This window comes from Lagenorhynchus albirostris, chromosome 1 (genome assembly GCF_949774975.1).
Source record: "Lagenorhynchus albirostris chromosome 1, mLagAlb1.1, whole genome shotgun sequence".
In the NCBI taxonomy this organism is placed as follows: Eukaryota; Metazoa; Chordata; class Mammalia; order Artiodactyla; family Delphinidae; genus Lagenorhynchus; species Lagenorhynchus albirostris.
The window spans coordinates 76,921,262-76,945,566 of NC_083095.1; the positions used below are offsets into that span (position 1 = coordinate 76,921,262).

The 24,305-nt window shown below is 40.7% G+C and overlaps 2 protein-coding genes and 1 long non-coding RNA gene across 5 annotated transcripts in view; 2 read left to right on the plus strand and 1 right to left on the minus strand.

Moving 5' to 3' along the window:
- Nucleotides 1-10,104, plus strand: part of SLC12A6 (solute carrier family 12 member 6) — an 85,220-nt gene extending 75,116 nt beyond the window's left edge. For both annotated transcript variants that reach the window (XM_060146846.1, XM_060146853.1), the window contains exons 17-25: nt 198-302; nt 708-876; nt 2,196-2,391; nt 2,966-3,135; nt 4,059-4,190; nt 4,775-4,882; nt 5,083-5,267; nt 5,671-5,804; nt 7,039-10,104. In XM_060146846.1, coding sequence (XP_060002829.1) covers nt 198-302; nt 708-876; nt 2,196-2,391; nt 2,966-3,135; nt 4,059-4,190; nt 4,775-4,882; nt 5,083-5,267; nt 5,671-5,804; nt 7,039-7,130 — 1,291 coding nt within the window. In that variant the 3' untranslated portion in view covers nt 7,131-10,104. The remainder of the gene's footprint in view (nt 1-197; nt 303-707; nt 877-2,195; nt 2,392-2,965; nt 3,136-4,058; nt 4,191-4,774; nt 4,883-5,082; nt 5,268-5,670; nt 5,805-7,038) is intronic.
- On the minus strand, nt 9,768-14,877 carry EMC4 (ER membrane protein complex subunit 4). 2 transcript variants are annotated; one of them, XM_060146826.1, is made up of 5 exons: nt 14,692-14,877; nt 14,242-14,356; nt 11,085-11,238; nt 10,604-10,764; nt 9,768-10,348 (listed from the first exon to the last, which is right to left on the minus strand). In XM_060146826.1, exons 1-5 carry the CDS (start codon nt 14,775-14,777, stop codon nt 10,313-10,315), a joined length of 552 nt encoding a protein of 183 aa, XP_060002809.1. In that variant the 5' UTR covers nt 14,778-14,877; the 3' UTR covers nt 9,768-10,312. The 2 variants fall into 2 exon arrangements, with proteins under 2 accessions (XP_060002809.1, XP_060002816.1); XM_060146833.1 differs by lacking the exon at nt 10,604-10,764.
- LOC132518804 (uncharacterized) lies at nt 14,668-20,779 on the plus strand. Its single transcript, XR_009539964.1, has 3 exons — nt 14,668-15,061; nt 15,806-15,886; nt 20,581-20,779. It is a non-coding gene; the product is annotated as an uncharacterized LOC132518804 (long non-coding RNA).
- Nucleotides 20,780-24,305: the final 3,526 nt, after the last annotated feature.

Here is a 24,305-nt window from a genome sequence, read left to right on the forward strand (position 1 = left end):
TGTTGGTGAAGGGTAGTGTTGATCTGCTTACTGTGGGTTCATTATGTTAATAGAGATCATCATATAAATAATTAATATGAGCTTTAATATTCTACCTTGTGTGTATGTTACTTTTAGATAAAGAAAAAGTAAACTGTTTTTTGAGATTGTACTTATGGTTTAAATCTGTCTCTGCTCTTTTCTCCTCTCTCCCCCAGAGCTGAGAAAGAATGGGGTGATGGTATCCGCGGGCTGTCCCTCAGTGCAGCCCGATTTGCTTTGCTTCGGCTGGAAGAAGGACCTCCACACACTAAAAACTGGAGGTAAAAAACCAACAGAGCTTAGTGGTGTTTGGCACAGAGTTACCACACAGAAAGGTGTGCTTCATTGATTACAGGATAAGGAAATCATGGGGCTCAAGGAATTCATGAAATGGACATGCTCTGACTGATTCTAAATTCTTGATCCTCTGTTCCCTTTTAATCATGTGCTATATGATCTAGACTTCTACCATTTTCATTCTTCCTTCAAGACTGATCAATTTGAGGTAATACTGGGAAAATTCAGAATAACTATGCAGCCGCACCCTATCATTTTCTCTAATCTCTTCCTCTGTCAAAGTACGTGTTTTATACAGATCTCCTGAATTAAAGGGTAGACTTGTCATTCTGTCCCCAGACCCAGAGTGTTTTCTCATCCCACCCCCTTCCCCGCCAACCTCTTGACAGGCCTCAGTTGCTTGTACTGCTGAAACTAGATGAAGACCTACATGTCAAGCATCCTCGCCTCCTCACCTTTGCTTCACAGCTTAAGGCAGGAAAGGGTCTCACTATTGTGGGCTCTGTCATCGTGGGGAACTTCCTGGAGAACTACGGTGAAGCTTTAGCTGCTGAGCAGGTAAGAGTCAAGGCTTATTGACCTCGTGGAACTTAGCTTATGGTTTTGTGCTGTTGAGTCATAAGACCTCGGATTTCTAAATTAATCCCTTTCCTGAGTGATCTAGGAGGTGTCCTTCATAGTGCTGACTTGAATGGTCATATTCTCCCAAATACTACGATGAACCAGAAGATAATAATTTATTCTTCCCATTTAAAAAGCATTTCGAAACTATAAGATTATCAAGGCTAAGCACTATTTCCAAATAGACTCCAGACATTGACTCAGCCCTGACAGAAGTCATGTAAATAAATCATCCCTTGAACTATGGTGATGGTTCCTCTCAATCTTGTGACAACAAGGAGCGAAGAGCACATTTTCTTCCTCTTTGCTAATCTACATGGTGCTATGACCAAGATTCCTTTGCTACTTCTGATTAGCTTACGGGAGATTAAAGTTCTTCCTGAAGAAGAAAGTAGATTTCACTCTATTATAAATGATAGAAATCACCCTGGAGAAATTTCAGTTACATTTCAAAAATTTTACTGGATTTCATTTTGGAATGCTTTGAAACCCTAGAACTAGAAATGCTGAAGAAACATTAGTCCAGAGTGATCACAAAAATAAATAAAAAGCACAGTATTGGAAATCAAGAGACCCTGATTATCCTAGCTACACCGCTGACTTAATCTGTGCCTTTGGGAAAATCATATCCATTTTCCACACCATTATTCTCTCTACCTTTCTACCAAGAGAGTGAAGTAAGACTAAATGAAATATTATCTCCAGACTGGCTTGGATAAATAAAAGAATAGTAAAACAAATACAAGTTTCGCAAGTAATCACCATTAAAATATCAAAAGGGATGTGGAAGTAGCAAAAACAAAAATAGAAAACATACCTGAGATAATTCTAAATTGAAACTGAATCGTCATATTGAATTTCTAGTAATATGAGTCAGGGCAAGACTGGGACTAAGGAAGGAAGGAGATTATGTTCACACTCACCCTGGGCAATTAAGAAGGAATATTGAATATTCACTTTGTGACGATCCCTATTCTCAATTTGTTTGGTATGTTAGAAAGAAAAGCAGAAGAGAGGAAAAGGTAGAGGAACTATCAGTACATGTAGACAACTACCTACATATGTAGTAAGCACTTAGCAAGTGAAAAAGGCAAAGGATAATAAAATTTCATTGGGATAAATTAAACTTTTTGAATTGTTCTGTAGATCTTATGCAGAGTTTGGAAGGGGGAGGGGAATATAATACGGAGAAAGAGCAAGAAGTTAAAAGACCCAGGATGAAGTAATTCAGTGTTGAGATTCTGTCTCTCTTTCAGACCATAAAGCATCTAATGGAGGCAGAGAAGGTGAAGGGATTCTCCCAGCTGGTGGTGGCCGCCAAGCTGAGAGAGGGCATTTCCCACCTCATCCAGTCATGTGGCCTTGGGGGCATGAAGCACAACACAGTGGTGATGGGGTGGCCAAATGGCTGGCGCCAGAGTGAAGATGCTCGAGCTTGGAAGACTTTTATTGGTACAAAACATTTCTCATACTATCCTGAGGGCTCAAATAGAGGATATACCCTAACCCCACCCCCCAGCCTCCTAAAGTAGAGACGATGTCCTTGCTGAAGCATAGTCTCATAAGGGCACCTAAATAACTACTACTAGTAATAACCTGATTCTCTTCACCCCCTCCAGCCTTACATAATGTTCATCAGTTGTTTATCTTGCCAAGTCTTACATTAGGAATTACCTCTGAAATTGCCATATTTCCATGTGTGATCTCCCACATTGACATTCTCACAGGAATTGGAAGAATTGTTCTTCAGCATCAAAATCTCCCCAATTCATGTATCCCCCACTTAGAAATGTAGTAATCAGAATACACCTAGTAATGTAAATCATAGTTCTCAGTCTAATTCTGTTAGCTATTCAAATTTTTCTTAATGATTTTCGTTACTTGATTTGGTATAGCCTACTGTGTAAATAGGACACCTTGCTCAAAGAACTGTCAATGGCCATTATCCTTTCTTTGCTGACATGGTAGGAAGCAAGGTAAGCCTAAGGATTCATCTCTGCTTATCCTGATTCTGTTTTCTCCCTAGGCACAGTTCGAGTGACAACTGCTGCCCATCTGGCCCTGCTGGTCGCTAAAAACATCTCCTTCTTTCCCAGCAATGTGGAGCAGTTTTCTGAGGGCAACATTGATGTGTGGTGGATCGTGCATGATGGGGGGATGCTCATGCTCTTACCATTCCTACTGAAACAGCACAAGGTATTTTGACACCTTTTTAAAAAAGTCTTTCTCTCTTAACTTCTGTCCTGGTTCACTAGACAGAGAGTCTTCCTTTCATTCTATAGTGTTGGGGCTTAGAAAACTTGGGGATTATTCTTGGCTTTCCGTGATTCCAGATTCAACGTTATAAGAAATAGTTTTCTTTGTAGTTGATACCTATTTCCAAGGGAAATTCAGCAAATTAATAGAACTCCATATGAGCCCTTGGAAAAAAACATTAATAAGTGAATTAAAAAAAAAAAAAGACTGGGGCTTCCCTGGTGGCGCAGTGGTTGAGAGTCCGCCTGCTGATGCAGGGGACACGGGTTCGTGCCCCGGTCCGGGAGGATCCCGCATGCCGCGGAGCGGCTGGGCCCGTGAGCCATGGCCGCTGAGCCTGCGCGTCCGGAGCCTGTGCTCCGCAACAGGAAAGGCCACAACAGTGAGAGGCCCGCGTACCGCAAAAAAAAAAAAAGGAAAAAGACGAAAATACTGGAAACCTAAGAGGGTGTGTGTGTATCTTATACATATTTATGTTCATCCTTTGGTAAGACTGAAATTTAAAATAGTAAATATTATAGTCTGCACAGTGTCATCAGTATGCTATCTGAGTAAAGCACTCTCTTAATGTATCATGTGCCATCTTTTCTGTTTTGCCAGTTTTTTTCTTGTCATGAAATAAAAACTCCTTTAAACTATATTTTATGTGTTCCTTGGTCAAGCTTTTGCCCTAACAATAATATAGCAAGTAAGTAAAATAAATGAATAAGTAAATAAATAATAATATGGCAAGTAAGAATCTAGGAACATATACCCTGAAACTGTACAAGATTGTTCTAGGCAAAAGTGCCATTTATTTTAAGAAATAACTCTTTTTTGCCTTCTTGCATTTAATTTTCCATGTATATGTGGTACTTTCTCAGGTGTGGCGAAAATGCAGCATACGGATCTTCACAGTAGCCCAACTAGAAGACAACAGTATTCAGATGAAGAAGGACCTGGCCACCTTCCTGTATCACCTTCGCATTGAGGCAGAGGTGGAAGTGGTGGAGATGGTGAGAAAGCTGAGTTCGAGATAAGAGAGACTACCCTGTCATTCTAGAACCTCTTCTGGTTTGGGAATTTCTTCAGCTGCAAATGTGGATTAATTCCTTAGTTCCAACAAAACTCTCATATGTTGATCTAGATAAGTACAATGCATATGTGATGTGTATTTAGTGGTAGTTTTTAATTTTTGCTTTCCTGTTTGTTTGTTCCATAGCCCTTCTATTTCTGCTAGATTCTTATCTGCTTAATACAGTTTTATTAAGTTTCAGTTCATATATTCGTGCTAAAATCACACATAGCTTTTTTTAAAAAATAACTTGTAAGTATTAAAAAAAAATAAGACTGGGGTTTTTGTTTTGTGTTTCAAGGAAACACGTATGTCATGGTTAGATTGTGGAAAAGACTCAGGGCTCTGGATTTGATCTACAATCCACAATATTATTATATTTACGTAGCTCAATGACTGAACAAAAACTAAAACCTAGGTTGATATTGTGATACTTTCTCTGGTGTAATTTAGTAAGTGGAAATGAAAATATATGGTTCTTTCTCTTTTGTGCTTATTGCCTACTCCGTGTGATATCTACGGCAGCATGACAGTGACATATCAGCTTATACTTACGAGCGCACCCTGATGATGGAGCAAAGGTCCCAGATGCTCCGGCACATGCGACTATCCAAAACAGAGCGTGACAGAGAGGTGAGATTTTGCTGCGCTGACCTAATCCTGGCCCTGTGAAGTCTATCACTGAAAGGGATGATAGTATTGTTCTCAGCATGACAGATTCTTTCCTAATTGCTTTATTGGTTATTCCACTATAACCACATTTCAAAATAATTAAAGATGAAGCATGAGAGAAAATTGGGTATAGAGTCATAGCTATGTTGGGCCTTCCTCAGGCACAGCTGGTAAAGGATCGGAATTCAATGCTACGATTGACCAGCATTGGCTCTGATGAGGATGAAGAGACAGAGACCTATCAGGAGAAGGTGCACATGACCTGGACGAAAGACAAGTACATGGCATCCCGGGGGCAAAAGGCCAAGTCAATGGAAGGATTCCAGGACCTACTTAACATGCGTCCGTAAGTTTTCCTACTCACAAGCTTATCACTTAACATAGTATCCTAGTTAGTGCCACAGATGTGGCACTGCCTGAATACACAGGACAGAATCTAGTCTTCATTTCACCCCAAATCCAGCCATCTTTCTATTGTTTGCCTATGCATATCAGCTACCAGTTAATACTGTACACAAGCTAACCATCTTTCTTCCTGTCCATACTGTGTTCCTGGTATAAAACAAGCAAATGTAGAATGTGAAAGCTATGATATCAATATTATAAGGCAATCAATCATTTGTTCTTTACATCAATCATAGTTAAAGCAAAAAATCTCTAAAATCTCAAGTTTTTTAAAGTTGACGATATGCCTAGTTTTCTCTTTGCCTTAACCCACCTGTTTCTTCCCCACCACGCTCCCCTTCCAGGGACCAGTCCAATGTGAGGCGGATGCATACAGCAGTGAAGCTCAATGAGGTTATAGTTAACAAGTCCCATGAAGCAAAGCTGGTTTTGTTGAATATGCCAGGGCCACCCCGAAACCCTGAGGGTGATGAAAACTGTATCCTTTCTGAGAGCAAAACTTCCAGTAGGGAAAATCTTAGCCTGTGTTTTGTTTTGTTTTTTAAAATTATTTATTTATTTATTTGTTTTATTTTTATTTTATTTTTTTTTTGGCTGTACACCGGCCTCTCACTGTTGTGGCCTCTCCCGTTGTGGAGCACAGGCTCCAGACGTGCAGGCTCAGCGGCCATGGCTCACGGTCCCAGCTGCTCCGCGGCATGTGGGATCCTCCCAGACCGGAGCACGAACCCGTGTCCCCTGCATCAGCAGGCGGACTCTCAAGCACTGCACCACCAGGGAAGCCCTTAGCCTGTGTTTTAGATGGGACACTAAGTAACTGTAAAAGTCATTGTCTATGACTTCCTGTCTTGAGGAGGGAAGACTGTTAAAAGTCTCAGGCAAGGATCCTTACTTAGTAATACTACTCTCCTTCAGGGGAGTTGGGTATAAGATGTTCTCTCTGAACCCTAAAGAGACTTTTTAGGTGGCATATTTGCAACATGACTTTCAACATTCAGTGTATAGAACCCTTACTGACAGTCCTAGAGATGGAACACCCACAGCCCTTCTCCTTTCCAGGCTCTTCCCAGTTTGCAAAGCCTCTCTCTTTTGCATGGAGTTAGGGGAGAGGCAGTTGAAGTGGAAGTTCCCTCTGAGGGGGAAAGATAAGGTTCTTCTTCATACCCTAATTCCAGGATTGTTTTTATGGGACCCCTTCAGCACTGCAATGGCACAGACTGGTCCATTCCCACCAGTACCATTAAGGAAAAGAGGTTAAAAGAACGCGTAAATCAACTATATTTGAAGAAAAAAAAAAAAGAAAAAGAAACTGGCAGAAAAAATCTAACTTGAGCAGGTTCACTTGGAAATTACTGGGATTCTCTCCTGGAATCTTACAGGCTGCCCTGTTGTGGCTTTTTCTTCTTTCTGCCTTATTTGCTGTATAGTAGTAACACATTACTTCTGGGTTTCCCCCATTTTAAAATAACATTTAGAAAAAAATCTAACAAATGGGAGAGAGTCTTGTATTATTTATGCAAAGAGGCTAGATCCCCAGATTACTTCAGAGTTCGATTGAATCCAGAGTTCAGACTTCTCCAGTTCTGAATATATAATAATTAAAACAAGCATGTTGATTTTGCAGCTTTGTAGTCAGATAAACTCAGATTATCATGATGCCAGGTTTTAAATTGTGCTCTTCTGCCTATTTGTCTCCTTGACAAATTCTGAAGACATGGAGTTCCTAGAAGTGCTCACTGAAGGACTAGAGCGAGTCCTTCTTGTCCGAGGTGGTGGCAGTGAAGTGATCACCATTTATTCATAATCTACCCCTGAATGACTCTGCTGGGCCTCACCTTTCCAAAAAGGCTTCCAACCTCCATGCAAGTGCCAGCTCTTTACTACCACTCCCATCAACTAGAGACCTGTGTTCTGTGTACATCACGCTGAACTCTTAATGAGCTGAGCCTCAAGTACTTGTGCAGAAAAGTACAAACAGATCTGCTCTTTGCTACCATATGACCTGCTGTCCTTAAAGAAGAAGCAGATATTCCCTCAACCTCAGAACAATGCTCAAGTCCTACAAGCCATGCCTGTACCAGATAAAGGCAAGTTAGAATTAACAAGCTAAACCAATAAAATGAATTGGCAAAAGGGATGCTAGAAATTCAACTGAAGACAAAAGTACACGTCTAACATTAAAGATGAGTCTCAGAAGTCATGATTCAATGATGACACCATGGGGGTAACAGCCAGAGAGACACAGCCTCATCATACTAAAGAATTCATGGCCAAGTACACAGGGAGCTAACATCTTTGTGGAGACATCCGTGGCAAGCCAAGATGACAATTTTCGTCAGTGTATCCACTGCTCTCCAGGACTCTAATTTTATGTTAGGGTACTAATATATAAAAACGGAAACATGACACTGCAGCCCCTACTTCCTCCAAAATAAAATTCCCCCAAAATATGTTTAAGTACACATACTGTGTTGTATATTTCAGCTGTTTCTCAAACCCATCCTGTGGTTAGGATTGTAATACAGGCACTGTTACCACGGAAACTGTTTTTTAAAAGGTTGAGTAAAAATTATTTCTTTCAGGTTCTTTGCAAATGGACAAACTAAGCGAACTCCAAAAGGTAGCTATCAAGATTTACATAAATGCAGTCTGTGGTTACCTATGAGACATGGGCAAAATATATAAGCTGTTATCTAAGAAATGCAGATGATGATGCATACTAACCAATAGGTTCTCCTTTCCTTCTCCCTTTTATGCCCTCTGGGTTATAGGCACAGATCAAAAATCATAAGAACAAACACACTAGGAAGACTGGCTAAAATCCTTTGCTAAAACCTTTGGATTATCCTTCAAAGGGAGAATCCAGCAGTGGAATTCGAAGTTTATAGCCATATTCCTTCCATAGTGCCAAAGTTACTGAGCTGCTGCTACTCTTCTTGCCTACTTCACTGAAGTGGCATGCAATTGGCATTGGCCTGTTTCAAGAAACTTATTTCATTTGGAAACCTGTGGACTCATTCCCAAAGCCAGCCATAATGAAGACTTGAGGGCATGCAGCTCAGCACTAAGTATAAGCATTTTTTTTCCTTTCAATTTTATTCATTTTGACTGCAGAAACTTGGATCTGAACTAAGAGATTATCCAAGGTAACAGTCTTCTATTTCAGTTTTGTTTTCAGAAAGCTCTAAATGTGTCAAGGAAATGCTTCTGCAAGCTTAGCTTTTTATTTGCTAACTTAATGATCACAAAACACCTGCTTTTCAAGCATAGGGAAACTGCCCTGTGTGACTGAGTGGTAATTTCATATATGTGAAATCTTCATTTATTGTACAGGATAGATAGGGTATTCCAAGAAACTATCTTGCCTGTATTCATGTCTGCTTTTGAATTTCATTTTATTAATGATAAATAGTACCACTCTTTCATTACCAGTAGGATATGGAGCAAGCTGACTTGCTCCATAGTCTGCAGACTATTCATCTGACCCTTATGGACAGAGGAGAAAAACCCTTCAATATGGCTTAAGAAACTGAGTCATTTTGGTTTATTCCCTTTGCTCTTCTCTCAGTGTCCCAGCCCAGTCAGGTAGCAAAGCAGACAAGATCTTTTAAGTCTTTTTTTTCTGCTGCTTCCTGCAGAGGGTAGAAGCATTGTTTACAACTTTCATTGCAACACTCCATTGCTAAGTTGAGTCCAGCAGTAGTGGAACAGGTACCCTAGGACCCAAGCTATTAAAGACCCATGCTCTAAAGGTCAGCTTGCCCAGGAACTCCTTTACATTTACACAAAACCTCTGGCCAAATGGACAGAAAGTAAGGTTAGTTTTAGAAGAGCTTTTTGTGGCTGGAGCTCTGTAAGAATCCTTTAAAGGGATAATGGAATTAGTGGCTACTAATATAGCCCCTACTTTAGGCCCTAAAACACAATCACTGTTACATGGGGAAGTGGCTATTAGGCCAGATTTAAACTCATCTCTGTCTAGAGCATTTCATGTCTATGTGTTGCTTATGTTGTCTGCAAACTGTCTTTTCTCTTTTAATCACTGCAAATAAAGCAATACCGAAAACTTGATGAGAGAATGCACCTTAGGGGAAGGGGCTTTGTGTTTCATGCAGGAAGAGAAAGGAAAGACCTCCTCCTGCCTTTTGAAGAGATCCAGCCTTTAAGTCTTAGCTATGACTTTACCAGGGCAGGTTATGACAATATTCATTTTCCAACTGCTGGCCCTCTGCCTTTTATAGCTATCTTAAAAGCTTAAGTTTGAGTTGCAGCATCTGTCTGACAGATGCCAAGTTCCTTTTGGCAGGGCAAAGACCACTACTTTGTATCTTCCGTTGCCTCAGATTCCTGTGGCCCCTGAGATCCCGCGAATCCTCATTCTCCCTAAACATGCTAAAAATCCATTTTTGTGGATACTAAAGTAGCAATTACACTGTAAGCATTTTATGTGTTTTGGTCTGGTTTATTTTTCTTTTCATCATGTATAATCTGAATTCAGCATTAGTTTCTCACATTTCTCTAGTATCTCCAACAGAATTTTTATGTCCCAGCTTGTGTTAAATAGAAGTGAAATATATCAAGGAGCATAGATTTAAGGGATACTTGTGCAACTTTTTTTTAAAGCACTGTTCTCAACCATTTAATTTATTAAAAGGAGATGCTGCTGTAGCTCTTGATTTATCAGCAACCACTCTTTTGTTTACAGAGTTATGGTTTCATTTGTTGTTTTGCTCTCTACTGGAAACATAAATAAAGTTTTCTACCTTATTTTCAGTCAAGAGTTGTGGTATAGTTTTTTTGTGTTTGTAGTGATATGTACATTGTCTTTCTAGGATTTGTCTCTTCACCATGGAGAAAAGAGACCTTTTGGTCCTTTTCAGTGAGTGATAATGTTAAAGGTTGGTATGCTGAGGAGGAGCCACTGGGCATGAAGGCGGCTGTAAACGAGCTCCAGATACATAGGCACCACGTGCTTCTTTCTCAGGTTCACAAAAGCAGTCCTCCTCCACTGAACTCCATCCTCTGAAAAAAGAAAAAATGAATAAGTTAATGGTGAATGAGAAATAACTGAAATAACTTCCTGAATCAAGTACTTAATACTTTAATCATAAGCTCTACTTTGCTTTATCTTTAAAATATAACAATTTCCAAACTCCTAATGGATCTTATTTCTTAAGAAATGAGCTCTAAGAGCAACTGTGATCCCCCACCATCAAATGGATCAACTATTTACTGTACATTACATCTGCCCCAAATTTAACTTTCCTTTTGCCTTACCTCAGGGGGCTCAATGAAGGCTAACCAATCTGATGCATGTGTAGGCAAGAGTCCCATTGACTGGCACTTATAAACAGCCAATGCCAAACCCATAAGGTTCCCAATGAGATACACCAAACCCTGAAGAAACTTCTGGCTTGAACTTTCTAGCATCTTGAAAGCTGTTGGGGTAACAGAAAGTGTCAAAAACCAAAAAAAACTTTTTTTTTTCAATACGAATCAGGCCATATATTAATATATATAACACAGACAGTCCAGTCCCATAGTAAGAGTACAAATAGAACCATTAAAGGTGAACAAAAACCCACAAGCACCCTTTCCTCCTCCATGCCACCACCACTGCCATCACCACCCTGCACACACTCCTACTGCAACTAGGCAAGAGCTAGCTGTGCCAAAGACTTCCCGTAATGGGTTCTGCTGAAGAATTTGCCTTTGATTCTTAAAGCTTAAGGAGGATTATTATTTCAAGAATACTTACTGGCTGAAATGGCCATAAGTGCTTGAATGGGTCGCCAAGCCATCATACACACCATCATAGTAGGGAAGATGGAGATAGTATTGCCTGCCATGTACATGATGAAGAGGTTCATGGGAATCTGTTTCAGGGGACCCAAGGCAATGTCCCAGCAGCGCTAAAACAAACACAGTTTTAACCTCTGATCACTATCCTCAGTCCTACGTTATATCACTGGCGTTAAAGTCAAATGAACACAATTCCTGACTTCGTGCTTCTGAGTGAGCTGACTCCTCAATTCCACCACCTCTGCCCTTCTCCCACTTTGCCACAGGAAGCTTGCTCTTCTAAAGATAAGGCATCTTCACCATTTCTGTTTTTCCCCATGGGTTTCCCAAATACCATTTTTCCCCAAGACTTGTGGTAAAGAGAAGACTTCCCTATTTTTGTTCTTATACTTCTGCATCTATCACTGGCCCATCTACAACTGAAGAACTAGATAAATCCACATAGTGGTAGATTAGCATACCTCAATAACTAATAGAACAAACAGACAAATCCAGATATAAAAGATCTGAATGATATTATTAACCCAATTGACAAATAGAACACTGCACCCAACAGGTGCAGAAATCACAGTCTTTTCAAACACACATAGGACATTTACAAAAACTGACAACTTACTGAGCCGTGGAGAAAGTGTCAATAACTCTCAAAGAACTCCAATCATACAAAGCATATTCTTTGATTATAATGCAATTAAGCTAGGAATCAATAACAAAAGGATAACTAGAAAATCCCCTATGTGTTAGAGTGAAAAAATGTGCTCTAAATGATCCACTAATCAAAGAAGAAATTTCAGTGGAAAACAAATATTGTTAACTGATAACAAATACCATATATTAAAACTGGGACACAGAGCTTTGAGAAATTTACACCCTTAAATACATATTAGAAGACTAAATAAAAGTAAGCATCTATTTCAAGAAGTAAGAAAAAGAATAAATTAAACCCAAGGAAATGGAAAGGAAGGAAATCAAAATGAGAGCAGAAATTAATGAAATTTTCTTAAAATCAACAAAGCCAAAGGTTTTTTCGAAAAGATTAAGAAAATACTGGTGAGCCTGATGAATAAAAAGCAAAATATTCAACAGCAAGAATGAAAAAAGGGACATCTCTATAGGTCTTCCATATATTAAAGTGATCAATATTATGAATTTGGGGGAAATGGCTAAATTCCTAGAAAATATAACAACTTACCTAAATGGCATAAGAAGTTGGAAATTTAAATAGTCTTATAACTTTAAGAAACTCTATAATTAAGCCCAAATGGTATCCCTTGGCAAATTCTTAACATTTAAGGAAAAAATAAAGCTAATCTTATACAAACTCAGAGAAGAAAAAATGAATTCATTACTGTAATATGGGACCTCATAAATACCAAAACCTGCCAATGACATTATGAGAAAAGTTTACAGACCAGTATCACTCATGAACCTAAATGCAAAAATCCTAGGGGCTTCCCTGGTGGCACAGTGGTTAAGAATCCGCCTGCCAATGCAGAGGACACGGGTTCGAGCCCTGGTCCGGGAAGATCCCACATGCCACAGAACAACTAAGCCATGCGCCACAACTACTGAGCCTGTGCTCTAGAGCCCGTGAGCCACAACTACTGAGCCCATGTGCCACAACTACTGAAGCCCGCATGCCTAGAGCCTGTGCTCCACAATGAGAGAAGCCACCATGATGAGATGCCTTTGTGCCATAATGAAGAGTAGCCCCCCCCCCCCGCTGCAACTAGAGAAAGCCCGTGCACAGCAACCAAGACCCAACACAGCCAAAAAAAAAAAATCCTAAACAAAATATTTAAAGTAAATCTATGTATATAAACAGAATAATATACCCCTGTCCATTTGGGTTTATTCACATAAAGGAATAAATGGCCATGTGTAAACAGTTTCCTTATCTGTCATTTACATAGATCATTTATATGAGAGTTTATTTATAGAATTCTTGTTTTTTTTAAATTTTCTGGCCCTGCGGAGCAGCATGTGGGATCTTAGTTCCCTGACCAGGGATCAAACCTGTGCCCCCTGCTTTGGAAGCATGGAGTCTTTACCACTGGACCACCAGGGAAGTCCCTATCTGAGAGTTTAAATATCAAATCATCCATTCAACAGAATTGCTCTAAAATACATATTTTATAATAATCTGCCTTTAAAATCACGCCATTTTAGTAATACCTTACTATCATGTATTTATTATTCATATTATGCTTTGATGTACCAAGATGAAAAATGACAGGACACTTATCCAGAAAATCACTGACAACAGCTCTGTCATTTTCATGTTGTGAAAATCACTGCATTTCATGAATCAAAGTTCATTTAATATTGAACAATATTAAGGCTGAGAGGAAAGTGCCAGGCACTGTTCAAGGGACTTGGGAGACAAAATCTTGCTCTCATGGAGCTTACAAGAGTGAAAAGAGAGATAATAAAATAAGTAAACTATATATGAATGATATGGAGAAATATATATGAATGAAATGGAGAAATATAAAGTAAGAACAGATAGGGAGTGCCATGAGGGTAGACTTCACTAAGAAGGTAACATGTAAGAGACTGAAAGGAGATGAGACAGCAAATCATAAAGGTATCTGGGGGAAAAGGAAAGAACAAGTACAAAAAGCCTGAAATAGAAGCTTGCCTGGCATATTTAAGGAGCAGCAAGGAGGCCGTTCTGACTATAGGAGTGAACAAAGGGAAAAATGGTAGAAGATGAAGTGGCTTAGACCAGGATGATAGATTACAGCAATAAGAATTAAGATTTTGAATCTATTTTGAAGGTAAAAGCAACGGACTGTTCTGACAGGTTGGTTGTGTGGTATAAGGGAACTCCAGTAGAAAAAGATGACTTGAACTGGAACACATTGCTACCAGTAGCTAATTTTCAACCTACTTCCTTATATCTTATGTTCAAACGTCTTTTATTTTTACAATTATTGAGCACTTTTGGATCTGATATGTTAACTAATGTAACAGTAATCTCAAGCGGTTTAGCTATCAAATATTCGGGATAAGGGCCATCTACAGTAAGACATTCATGTGCTGCGTGGGAGAGGGTGGGTGTGTAGGTCAGGACTGGCCCAAGGACTATAGTGACATCTATACCTCTGTACCTTCTCCACTAGGATCCGGTCTGTCTCTTGCACGCTGGTATCAGGCACTTGCTTGTCCAAGTAACCAACTGGGTACAGCGAGTCTCCCTGGCCACCGCCCCGGTCACTTCGGCTCCTAGAGACCAAAACCAAGAAACTAAGGTTGCAGCCTTCCACACTTCATATTCCACATTTCCCGTTCGAATCACAGGAATAAAGATCCTCAGATGCATCTACCCAGATTAGACCAGCCCTCTCGTGGGTTCGTCAGACCCTTGCCTGTAGGGAGGAATGAAATAAGCATCCTTTGGTCATAGAAACCTCTATGGCAGAGAAGCCGCTAGCTCCCCAGGAGTCGTTTCTGGGCCACCCATCCTTTTCACGGAGTTGGGCCTGAGGGTTCAGGTCCTATTCCTCTGGGGTAGTTCTGGGGTGGGAGCTCTGATGTCGAACTTTGCCCAGGCACCTCACCTGCTGCCTCCTCCAGGTCCGCTCAGCTCAATCGCCCACTTGAAGCGCCGGCCTCGGTTGGCCACCAGGCTCCCCTGGGCCGTCATGGCAACGGCCGCCTCCCAAAGCTGCAGAGCTCGCGACCAAACTTCAGCCAGGCCTCAAGCCCAACAGCGTCCGCGACTTCTGGGGCTCACTCTGCAAGTCCACATCCGGCGCGTAACTATAGACGTCACTTCCGTCCCGGAAATTGTCAAGCGGCTGACCGAAGGGTGTGGTCGGAGGTACAGAAGGTGGGAGGGAAAAGAAAGAATGTAAAGGTACCTAAAGCGTCTTCCGCGCCTTCCCTCCTTTCTGAAGAAGGCCTGCAGGGTGTTCCCTCACCTCTGAGGTGCGTTTTATGGGACAAAGGGAAGTCCATACTGACTCTCCATTAGGGGTTGAAGCCCTGAAAAGCGTCTGGAGCTCTTACCCGTTCCCGGGAGCACAAGATTCAAATAATCTATTTAAATCCTGGCTTCACCACGGATTGTGTGACCTTGAGCGAGTTATTTAGTAGCTTCTGGGTGTTGAATGTCCACCGTGTACCAGGAACTTTATGTCTATTACTTCATTTAATTCTCACAGGAACCCTGCGACGTAGATAGTTCTGTCCCTGCTCCGCAGCAAACCTAGGAGGCAGTGTGGGCATGTTAAGGCTCTTGGGCTCAAGATTCAGACGGTCTCCGTTTGAATTCTGGCTTCGTTACTTAATTGCGTGATTTTGGGCAAGTTAGATTCTTTGTGTTTCAGACCTTTCCATATGTACCTGCTTTCGAGGCTTGTTCTGAGGTTGAATAGAGTGCTCGCCACAAGTGCATGACGTGTTTTTTAATGTCATTAATCTCCAACATTATTCGTGGTGATCGGGTTTTGTATTCAACTGTATACCTATATCATAATTAAACCTATCATTGGGTTTTTAAGTTGTTTACTGTTTTTTTCCCTTTTATAACCAATGTTGCTGTCACTGTCATTCAAATCATATATTCCTTCCCTTGTAAAGTACTCTCCTACTTGCTGTAAAATTTTTTAAGCTATAACAAAGTTTCTTTGGTCGCAAGGGTACTCCAGGTCTTTTATTCCTTTGTTCTAGGAATCCTCATAGTGTTACTTGCTAAAAACGTGTTCCAGAGAAGGTGAAGATGTTGAGACTGAACTGAGGAAAGGTTCCAAGGTCAGATAAGCTTGAGATATTGTATTCTAAACATACATCCCAGAGATTCTCGGTGCTACCGGTATAACATTAAAACCACAAGAAATAATTCAGTAAATAATCTCCTTTCATTTTGTTTCCCAATCTGCCTGAATAACAAGCCTCTTTTTTTTTTCTATCACATCTGTTAATGTCCAATGGAATCAATGTTCCATAGAACACAGAGGGCAACTTGCTATATATGTGCTAGAATTAAAGAGAAAGAAGAAGGCACTCTTTAAAGATCTGACTGATATTTTTTAAAGTTTGTTAGAATATCATTAGAAATAATAGATCCTTTATGGAAATGGAGTTTCAGATTGGAATTAAACTTTTTTTAAGGTTTAAAAATCTATAAAAATGTGTTTTTTTAACATCTTTATTGGGGTATAATTGCTTTACAATGGTGTGTTAGTTTCTGCTTTATAACAAAGTGAATCAGTTATACATATACATATGTTCCCATATCTCTTCCCTCTTGCGTCTCCCTCCCACCCTCCCTATCCCACCCCTCTAGGTGGTCACAAAGCACCGAGCTGATCTCCATGTGCTTTGCGGCTGCTTCCCACTAGCTATCTACCTTACGTTTGGTAGTGTATATATGTCCATGCCTCTCTCTCACTTTGTCACAGCTCACCCTTCCCCTTCCCCATATCCTCAAGTCTGTTCTCCAGTAGGTCTGTGTCTTTATTCCTGTCTTACCCCTAGGTTCTTCATGACATTTTTTTTCTTAAATTCCATATATATGTGTTAGCATACGGTATTTGTCTTTCTCTTTCTGACTTACTTCACTCTGTATGACAGACTCTAGGTCCATCCACCTCATTACAAATAGCTCAATTTCGTTTCTTTTTATGGCTCAGTAATATTCCATTGTACATATGTGCCACATCTTCTTTATCCATTCATCTGATGATGGGCACTTAGGTTGTTTCCATCTCCAGGCTATTGTAAATAGAGCTGCAATGAACATTTTGGTACATGACTCTTTTTGAATTATGGTTTTCTCAGGGTATATGCCCAGTAGTGGGATTGCTGGGTCATATGTTAGTTCTATTTGTAGTTTTTTAAGGAACCTCCATACTGTTCTCCATAGTGGCTGAACCAATTCACATTCTCACCAGCAGTGCAAGAGTGTTCCCTTTTCTCCACACCCTCTCCAGCATTTATTGTTTCTAGATTTTTTGATGATGGCCATTCTGACTGGTGTGAGATGATATCTCATTATAGTTTTGATTTGCATTTCTCTTGGAATTAAACTTTTGAGGATCCAAGTTTTTGCACAAAAATGTGTTTTGTAAGAAAAGTAAAGGGTAACATATAGTTTAATCCTGACTCCAAATGAACTTCTAAGAGAGGTAGGAACTCTCTTGGCCTACATTTCTTCATCTATAAAATAAGGGACTTGTACCAGATAACTTCTTAGGGTACCTTCTAGTTCTAAAATGTATTTTTTTGGAATACATATTTTGCATATTATTCTTTCATATATGGTATATTCATAGAAAGAAGACAAATCATAAACACATTAAGGAATAATGGGATTTCACATCATTTTTTAAAATTGTGCTTTCCCATACTTTTAGTAATTCTCTGCATTATGCGGGTACCACTTTTGGATTTAGAGAAATATAAATGTTATTAATTATAATATGACATGATTCTAAACCTAGAAGTGGAATGGTTCTGTCCTGGATTCAAAGGAGACTCATCTTGGGAGCCCTTAAAAAATACTGATGCCTTGGCCACACCCACAGAGATTCTAATTCATTTGCTTAGGGTGGAGCAAGGTCATCAGTATTTTTGTATGGCTCTCCAGGTGATTCTCCTTTGCAGCAAGGACTGAGAACCACTGACCTGGAGTGTTTGGTTGCTCTAAAATGACAAGGTTTGAATTTACACAAAGTAATTTAAGCAATCATTAGTTTTTAAGAGCCTCCTTTTATGCCTCCCACTGGGATAAACTTGAATTAGAAAATAATAGAAATACTGAAATTGTAAAACTAAATGTCAAACTTCCTTTACTTTGTGGCTTTGAGCAAATATGATTTTAATTAAAGAAACTGAGAAGGCAAACCATGATTCCACAGGTCATATGAGTTGCCTTGTTTGACTTTTACAATTTGTGCCACCTGCGCAGTTTTGGTATTTGTTTTTGTAACTATCTTCCCCGCCCCTGCCACCCCACCCCCCAACCTCTTTAGGAGTCTGAGAAGCTGACTCTTTCTAATACTTCATGCCATTCTCTTCAGAGCAGTTGCATTTGGATTGAAACTTGAACAAAGAAATTTCTATTTCACACAACCAGATTTGCGAGAATGGATCCCTTTAAAGGAAAAAAAGCTTTACAGCTATGTCTTAAGTTTTTGGTCTCTGCCATTTTACAGTGTCCCTATAATAAATCTATTGGGCTATCCTCAGCCGTCCAACCAGTTCCCCCAGCGTGCTCTAAAAGCTCCTAATCCTTTTGGCAGCTTAAATAAAATGGACTTCTATTGCAATCTCCATTTATTTGTGTTATTTAACTCTACTATCATTATTGCCTTCTGAAAAGGAACACCTTACTATTGCACCATTCATGATGCAGTTTATTCCATGTCAGTAATGGGGTTTTAACAAGAGGAAACTTTTTCCTCTGTTTTGTCTGTTTGCATTTTCAAACCTCTTAGTAAGATCTTAGTAAGATCCTACCTTGCTAGCTCTTGGGTATCTGCACTATTTCTATGCGGATTACAAATTTTTCAATTTCTGGTTCATGGCTCTGCAGTGTCATGAACTAATATGGTGCTGGGGAAAGATGTTGGTTAGTAATACCATTCTTCATTAGTAATTACCTTTTTTTAATTTCAGGAAGACTGTTGTGCAATTCACATTTTACCTGCAGTTCACAGGTTCCCATTATAGCACTTCCCTCCAGCACTTGCTTAGGAAGCTGGGAGGATTGCCATTCCCACAGATCCCATTGAAAGCTAAGAATGACAACTATAGCATAAGTCATAATGATATATCACTGATAGCCTAACATGTTTCTTCAAACTTGGTTACTCTGGATTCATGCTGGTGATTAATTTCAGCTGTCTTGGAGGTGGGCTAAACTGTCTCTACACCAAGGATCTGAATGACTAATCCAGGTCCTTTGTGGCATTTTTTCTTATGTGCTAATTTTAAAAAGCCTCGATTGGTTCCGTTATAAAGCATTGTTTTATAGCCTGAGTTTTTTGTAAGGAGGATTGTCCTCACAGAATTCATATGTTGAAGCCCTAACCTGCAATGTATTTGGAGATGGGACTTCTGGGGGGTAACTAGGGTTAGATGAGGTCATGAAGGTAGGGCTCTCATACTGGGATTGGTGTCTTTATAAGAAGAGACACAAGAGAACTTGCTGTGTCACTCTGCATGTGAGGACACAATGAGAAGGTGGCTGTCTACAGCCAGAAAGAGAGGTCTCGCCAGGAGCTGAATCAGCCAGCACCTTGATCTTGGACCTCCCAGTCTCCAGAACTGTGAAAAACTAAATTTCTGTTGTTAAAGCCACCCAGTCTGTGGTATTTTGTTATGGTAGCCCAAGCAGACTAATAAAAGGATGAAGTGGGATTCAGAAGACTTGAAGGAGAACAATAAGTACCTTTTGTGTTTATTGAAGTGCTTTTGAAAGGTAGTCATCCGTTAAAACATAAAATAAATGTAGGATTGTTTAATTTGTAGAAGTTTATTACATAAGTGGAAACATATTAAACACTGTGCACCGACTTGTATTTTCACTTAATCCATCTTGGATGTCTTCCATGTCTGTCACTCAGATCTACCTCATTCTTTTTAAAGGCTACAGGGTATACATGGCATGGATGTACAATAACTTAGTTAACCAGTCCCTAATTGATGGGCATTTAGATTCTTCCCATTTGTCACTGTTACAAAAAAAATGTTACTATGGACATCCCTGGGTAATTTGTCAGCACAGTCCTGTAGGAGAGTGGTACAATTAAGATTGCTTACCACAGAGGTTATACAGTTACAATATTAATAAGTTAAAATAGGCCCTCCAAAATGTGCTAATTTACACTTTTAAGAGTTTGTGGACTAAATTATTTTTAGTCTTATAGTGAGTTATATAGTGTCCCCCCAAAATTCACATCCACCTGGAACCTCAGGATGTGACCTTAATTGGAAATAGAAACTTTGCAGGTGTAGTTAGTTTAGATGAGGTCATATTGGATTAGGGTGGGTTCTAAATGCAATAACTGATATCCTTATCAGAGGAGAGGGCACACAGATAGATACATGGGGTAAAAGTCCATGTGACAATGGAGGCAGATTGGATTACTGCAGCTACAAGATGACGATTGCCAGAGCCACCAGAAGCTAGGAAGAGGCAAGGAAAGAAAGATTCTTGCCTAGAACCTGCAGAAAGATCATGGCCCTGCCAACACCTTGGTTTTGGTTTTCCAGCCTCTAGAACTGTGAGAGACTGTATTTCTGTTGTTTTAAGCCACCCAGTTTCTGGTACTTTGTTACTATGGTCCTAGGAAACTAATACAAGTTTCCTTCTGAAAGAGGAACTCATTCAAATGAATTAGGCTAACCAGGGTTAGCTTAAGTGGGAAATAATAGCAAATACTAAAATAATATTGCCAAGGCTGCCAAATCAAATCCTAAACTTTAAAACATTTGCACAGGGCTTCCCTGGTGGCGCAGTGGTTGAGAGTCTGCCTGCCGATGTAGGGGACGTGGGTTCGTGCCCCGATCCAGGAAGATCCCACGTGCCGCGGAGCAGCTGAGCCCGTGAGCCATGGCCGCTGAGCCTCCATGTCTGGACCTCAACAGGAGAGGCCACAACAGTGAGAGGCCCGCGTACCGCAAAAAAAAACCAAAAAAAACAAAAAACAAAAACATTTGCACAATTTTAATTTCCTAATTGCTGTAAATTAGTAAAGTGATTTTAAAAATTTATTTATTTTATTTATTTTTGGCTGCATTGGGTCTTCATTGCTGCATGCGGGCTTTTCTCTAGATGCAGCTAGTGGTGGCTACTCTTCGTTGTGGTGCACGGGCTTATTGCTGTGGCTTCTTGTTGCAGAGCATGGGCTTTAGGTGCACGGGCTTCGATAGTTGTGGCACATGGGTTCAGTAGTTGTGGCTCATGGGCTCTAGAGTGCAGGCTTAGTAGTTGTGGCGCATGGACTTAGTTGCTCCGCGCGCGGCATGTGGGATCTTCCCAGACCAGGGCTGGAACCCGTATCCCCTGCATTGGCAGGTGGATTCTTAACCACTGCGCCACCAGGGAAGCCCAGTAAAGTGATTTTTAAAAATTATTTTAATTAAAAAAGACATTTATTAGATAAAATGAAAAAATACAAATAAGTAAAAAAGAATTAACGAATCCTACCATGCAAAAAAGTGATAACAATAATAATTTTCGTGGACATTTTGATTTAGACTCTCCCAGATTCTTTGATTTATATTTTGACTTATTTAACATATGTTTTATAACACGCTCTTCCATGAAGGGCCATATTTTTATTTTTGTAAAAGGCAAAGGAAGAAGTCCGGCTGAATCTTTCAGTTTTCAAAAAAACTCTGATACTTCTGCCAGATGTTCAGTTTCTGTTGCTTTCATCCAGCTCTGGCCACAATCATGAGGCACCACCACGATGCCACTCACCAATTTCCGCAGTCCTCCCCAACCAGCCTACAACTGGAGCCACACCCCATTTCCCAGGACTGGAACTAGTCCTGCTACCCTTTGTAGATCAGATTATTTCTGTAGAATATGTGTGCTCTCGCCTTTAAAGGATTCAGAGTTTAGGTCAGTTTGGGCAGCACTGCTCTATCTTTCTATTTGTATTTATTTATTTATTTACTTACCTACCTACCTCGCCACGCAGCTTGCGGGATCTTAGTTCCCCCCACCAGGGGTTGAACCCAAGCACTGGGCAGTGAAAGTGTGGAGTCCTAACCACTGGACCACCAGGGAATTCCCTTTCTTTTAGAGATTCACAATTAATGTTAGTATTTTAAAGACTGAGAAATGCTACAGTAAAGAAATATTTGTTTTATCCATCAGTTACTGAACTTCTTTGGCCAAGGAAGCCTTTTTTTCTTCTCCCTTTTTCCCTCTCTTTTCAATGTATCAACATCTTGCAGAACGGGTGTTCTGAAGAACACAGCTAATTTTGGATAGCCAGTTTAGGGTCAGACTCAATTTTGTTACTGCCAGAGTACTTTGACCGTGTGTCCGGCTCCAAGAAATGGACTTCAGTCTTAGTGATCTTCCTGTAGCTCCAGTCTCCTGAGGCTGTAGACCTCCTTTGCCCTTTCAAGCCCCCTTCCCAAGGACATTATCCTGCTTCTAATGCTTGTTGTCCCGCCCATTTCATTTCCTTCCTGCCTGCACCCTGCCCTTGAACTCCTCTCTGCTATGCCTGTTTGTTATGAGGGCCCCGGAGTATCAAACCCTCAAGCAGCTGCATGACTGGACTTGTTTTGTGAAAGGTCATAACTTTCAGATACCCTGTACTGATTACCAGGCTGTCGACACCACAGCGAGTCTGTCTCCACAGCATTGGCCCCCCTCCTGGAACTGGTCTAGTTCCAAGACTGCTTTTCCAAGGCAGTAGCCAACCAAATTGTGTTCTTCTCTATCTTAGAAAAATCACTGGACAGGTAAAGTTGGGGGTGGGGAATATTTTGCAGAGAGAGAGCCACAATCAGTGTGCTATATACTATTAAGAGTGTTTTACATAGGTTACCCTGTTTCCCAACATCCCCTAAGAGGAGAGTTATCCTCCCTCTGCAGTTAAGGTAAAGATGGTGTAGAAGGGCCCAAAGGCAGTGATCAAGGCTTCTGATAGAGATGAACCTTGCTCCAAAGTTAGTGTTCTTTCCGCTCTAACATGCTGCCCCCTACCATCTTCCAGGTGACAGTGTATGTAATTGCAGGAAGTCTACTTGGGGAAGGAGAGAAACGGTCTCTTTGGCTTCACATTTGAAAATCTATAACAAATACCATCACCTGCTTTCCAGCTGTCGAAGTGCCACAGAGCTGCATCCAAAACAAACTGTTTTTAACAGGAGGATCCGCTACCATTCAACAGTCCCCCCCCAGCCCCCCACCCTCCACCTGCCAAACGAAATCTAGGAAGCTGCTGCTGCTTCCGCCACCAAGGCATCTGTACCGTGGTGGTATTTGAAACGACCGTGAATCTTGCAAACGGGGAGTGAGCTTTGCTCCTTTCCACTGCTACCGCCTTATCTGAAACTTTCTCTACTGCCATCCTTTCCTTCCACAGTCTGCACAGGAAGGTGGGGAAGGGAGGAGCAGAATAAAAGCGATTGACTTCTCACTTTGACTGCCAAAGTCAGCTGGAATTTTCCAAAGGCTCTGAGGCTGAGCAGTAGATGTAGTTAGCTATGGAATGGATGAGCTATTGTGTTTTACGTCTCTTCATGCTCGGTCCTCTACCAGGCCTGGCATCAGTCTGAGGGGATGAGAATGGCATCACCACAGTAAATGCTCTGGCTTCCTGAACCTCCGGCCCAAAGGACAACATTTTCATGCCTAAGGCTCATGGGCTCCCTCCCTCCCACTAGTCATCTTGCATCCTGATGATAGATTAATCCTCCTAAAGTACTGATTTAATTCTCATCTCCCCGCTCAATGCCTATGCCTTGTTGTTTTGTGTCTTAAAGTTTCAACTGCCATTTATATTATTATATGCATTTATAGTGATTGGCATTTCAATTAATATTATATGGATTGATCTATGTAATATGATATTTATCATAAAAATGCAGTTTACAAAGTTGTAAGGATATGATCTCATTTCTTAAATGTAGGTACATTTGCATAGTAAAATGTCTGAAAAAACATATGTTCAAATGGAGACAGTGCTTGTCTGTGAGTAATAGACTTTTAATGGTTTCTAGTAGTTTTTTTCCTTCCCAAACACCTTTGCTTGATTATTCCAGATCTTCACAACCTATCAGGTGACAGTCTTTCCTCCTGCTACTCCCCAGAGCTCTCCCCACCCCACTCAAACCGCGATAGACGGCGGTCCTGGAATTTATTTTGTACTTCCCCTGTCTGTCTGGAACACCCTGCCTGTCAAAATCCTGTCCAGCTTGTCAGGCCCGACTGCAGCCTTCCTGCATGATCCCTTCCCTGACTCTCCACTCAGAAGCATACATACAACTTTGCGTGAGTGTTCTTTTCTCACATGGGTGTTTATAGTCAGGGTTATTCTACACACCATCTCTGATGTCCATACCCCTGTGAGAGGGGGAATGTAGGGCAGAAAGGCTAATTCAGCTGCCTGTTCACTCAGATGGAAGGAATATCTAAGGCAGTCAGAGGAAGCAATGAGGGAATGGCTAGAGGGGTGCACTCCCTTGGAGACTGTCC

Excerpts from the sequence above, each read along its gene's own strand:
- EMC4 (XM_060146826.1), bottom strand. The coding sequence starts at position 14,777 with ATGACGGCCCAGGGGAGCCTGGTGGCCAACCGAGGCCGGCGCTTCAAG. Across the intron at positions 11,239-14,241 it reads ACCGGATCCTAGTGGAGAAG|CGCTGCTGGGACATTGCCTT; the intron begins GTACAGAGGTAT and ends TGTTTGTTTTAG. Across the intron at positions 10,349-10,603 it reads CCTTCATTGAGCCCCCTGAG|AGGATGGAGTTCAGTGGAGG; the intron begins GTAAGGCAAAAG and ends TTCTTTTTTCAG.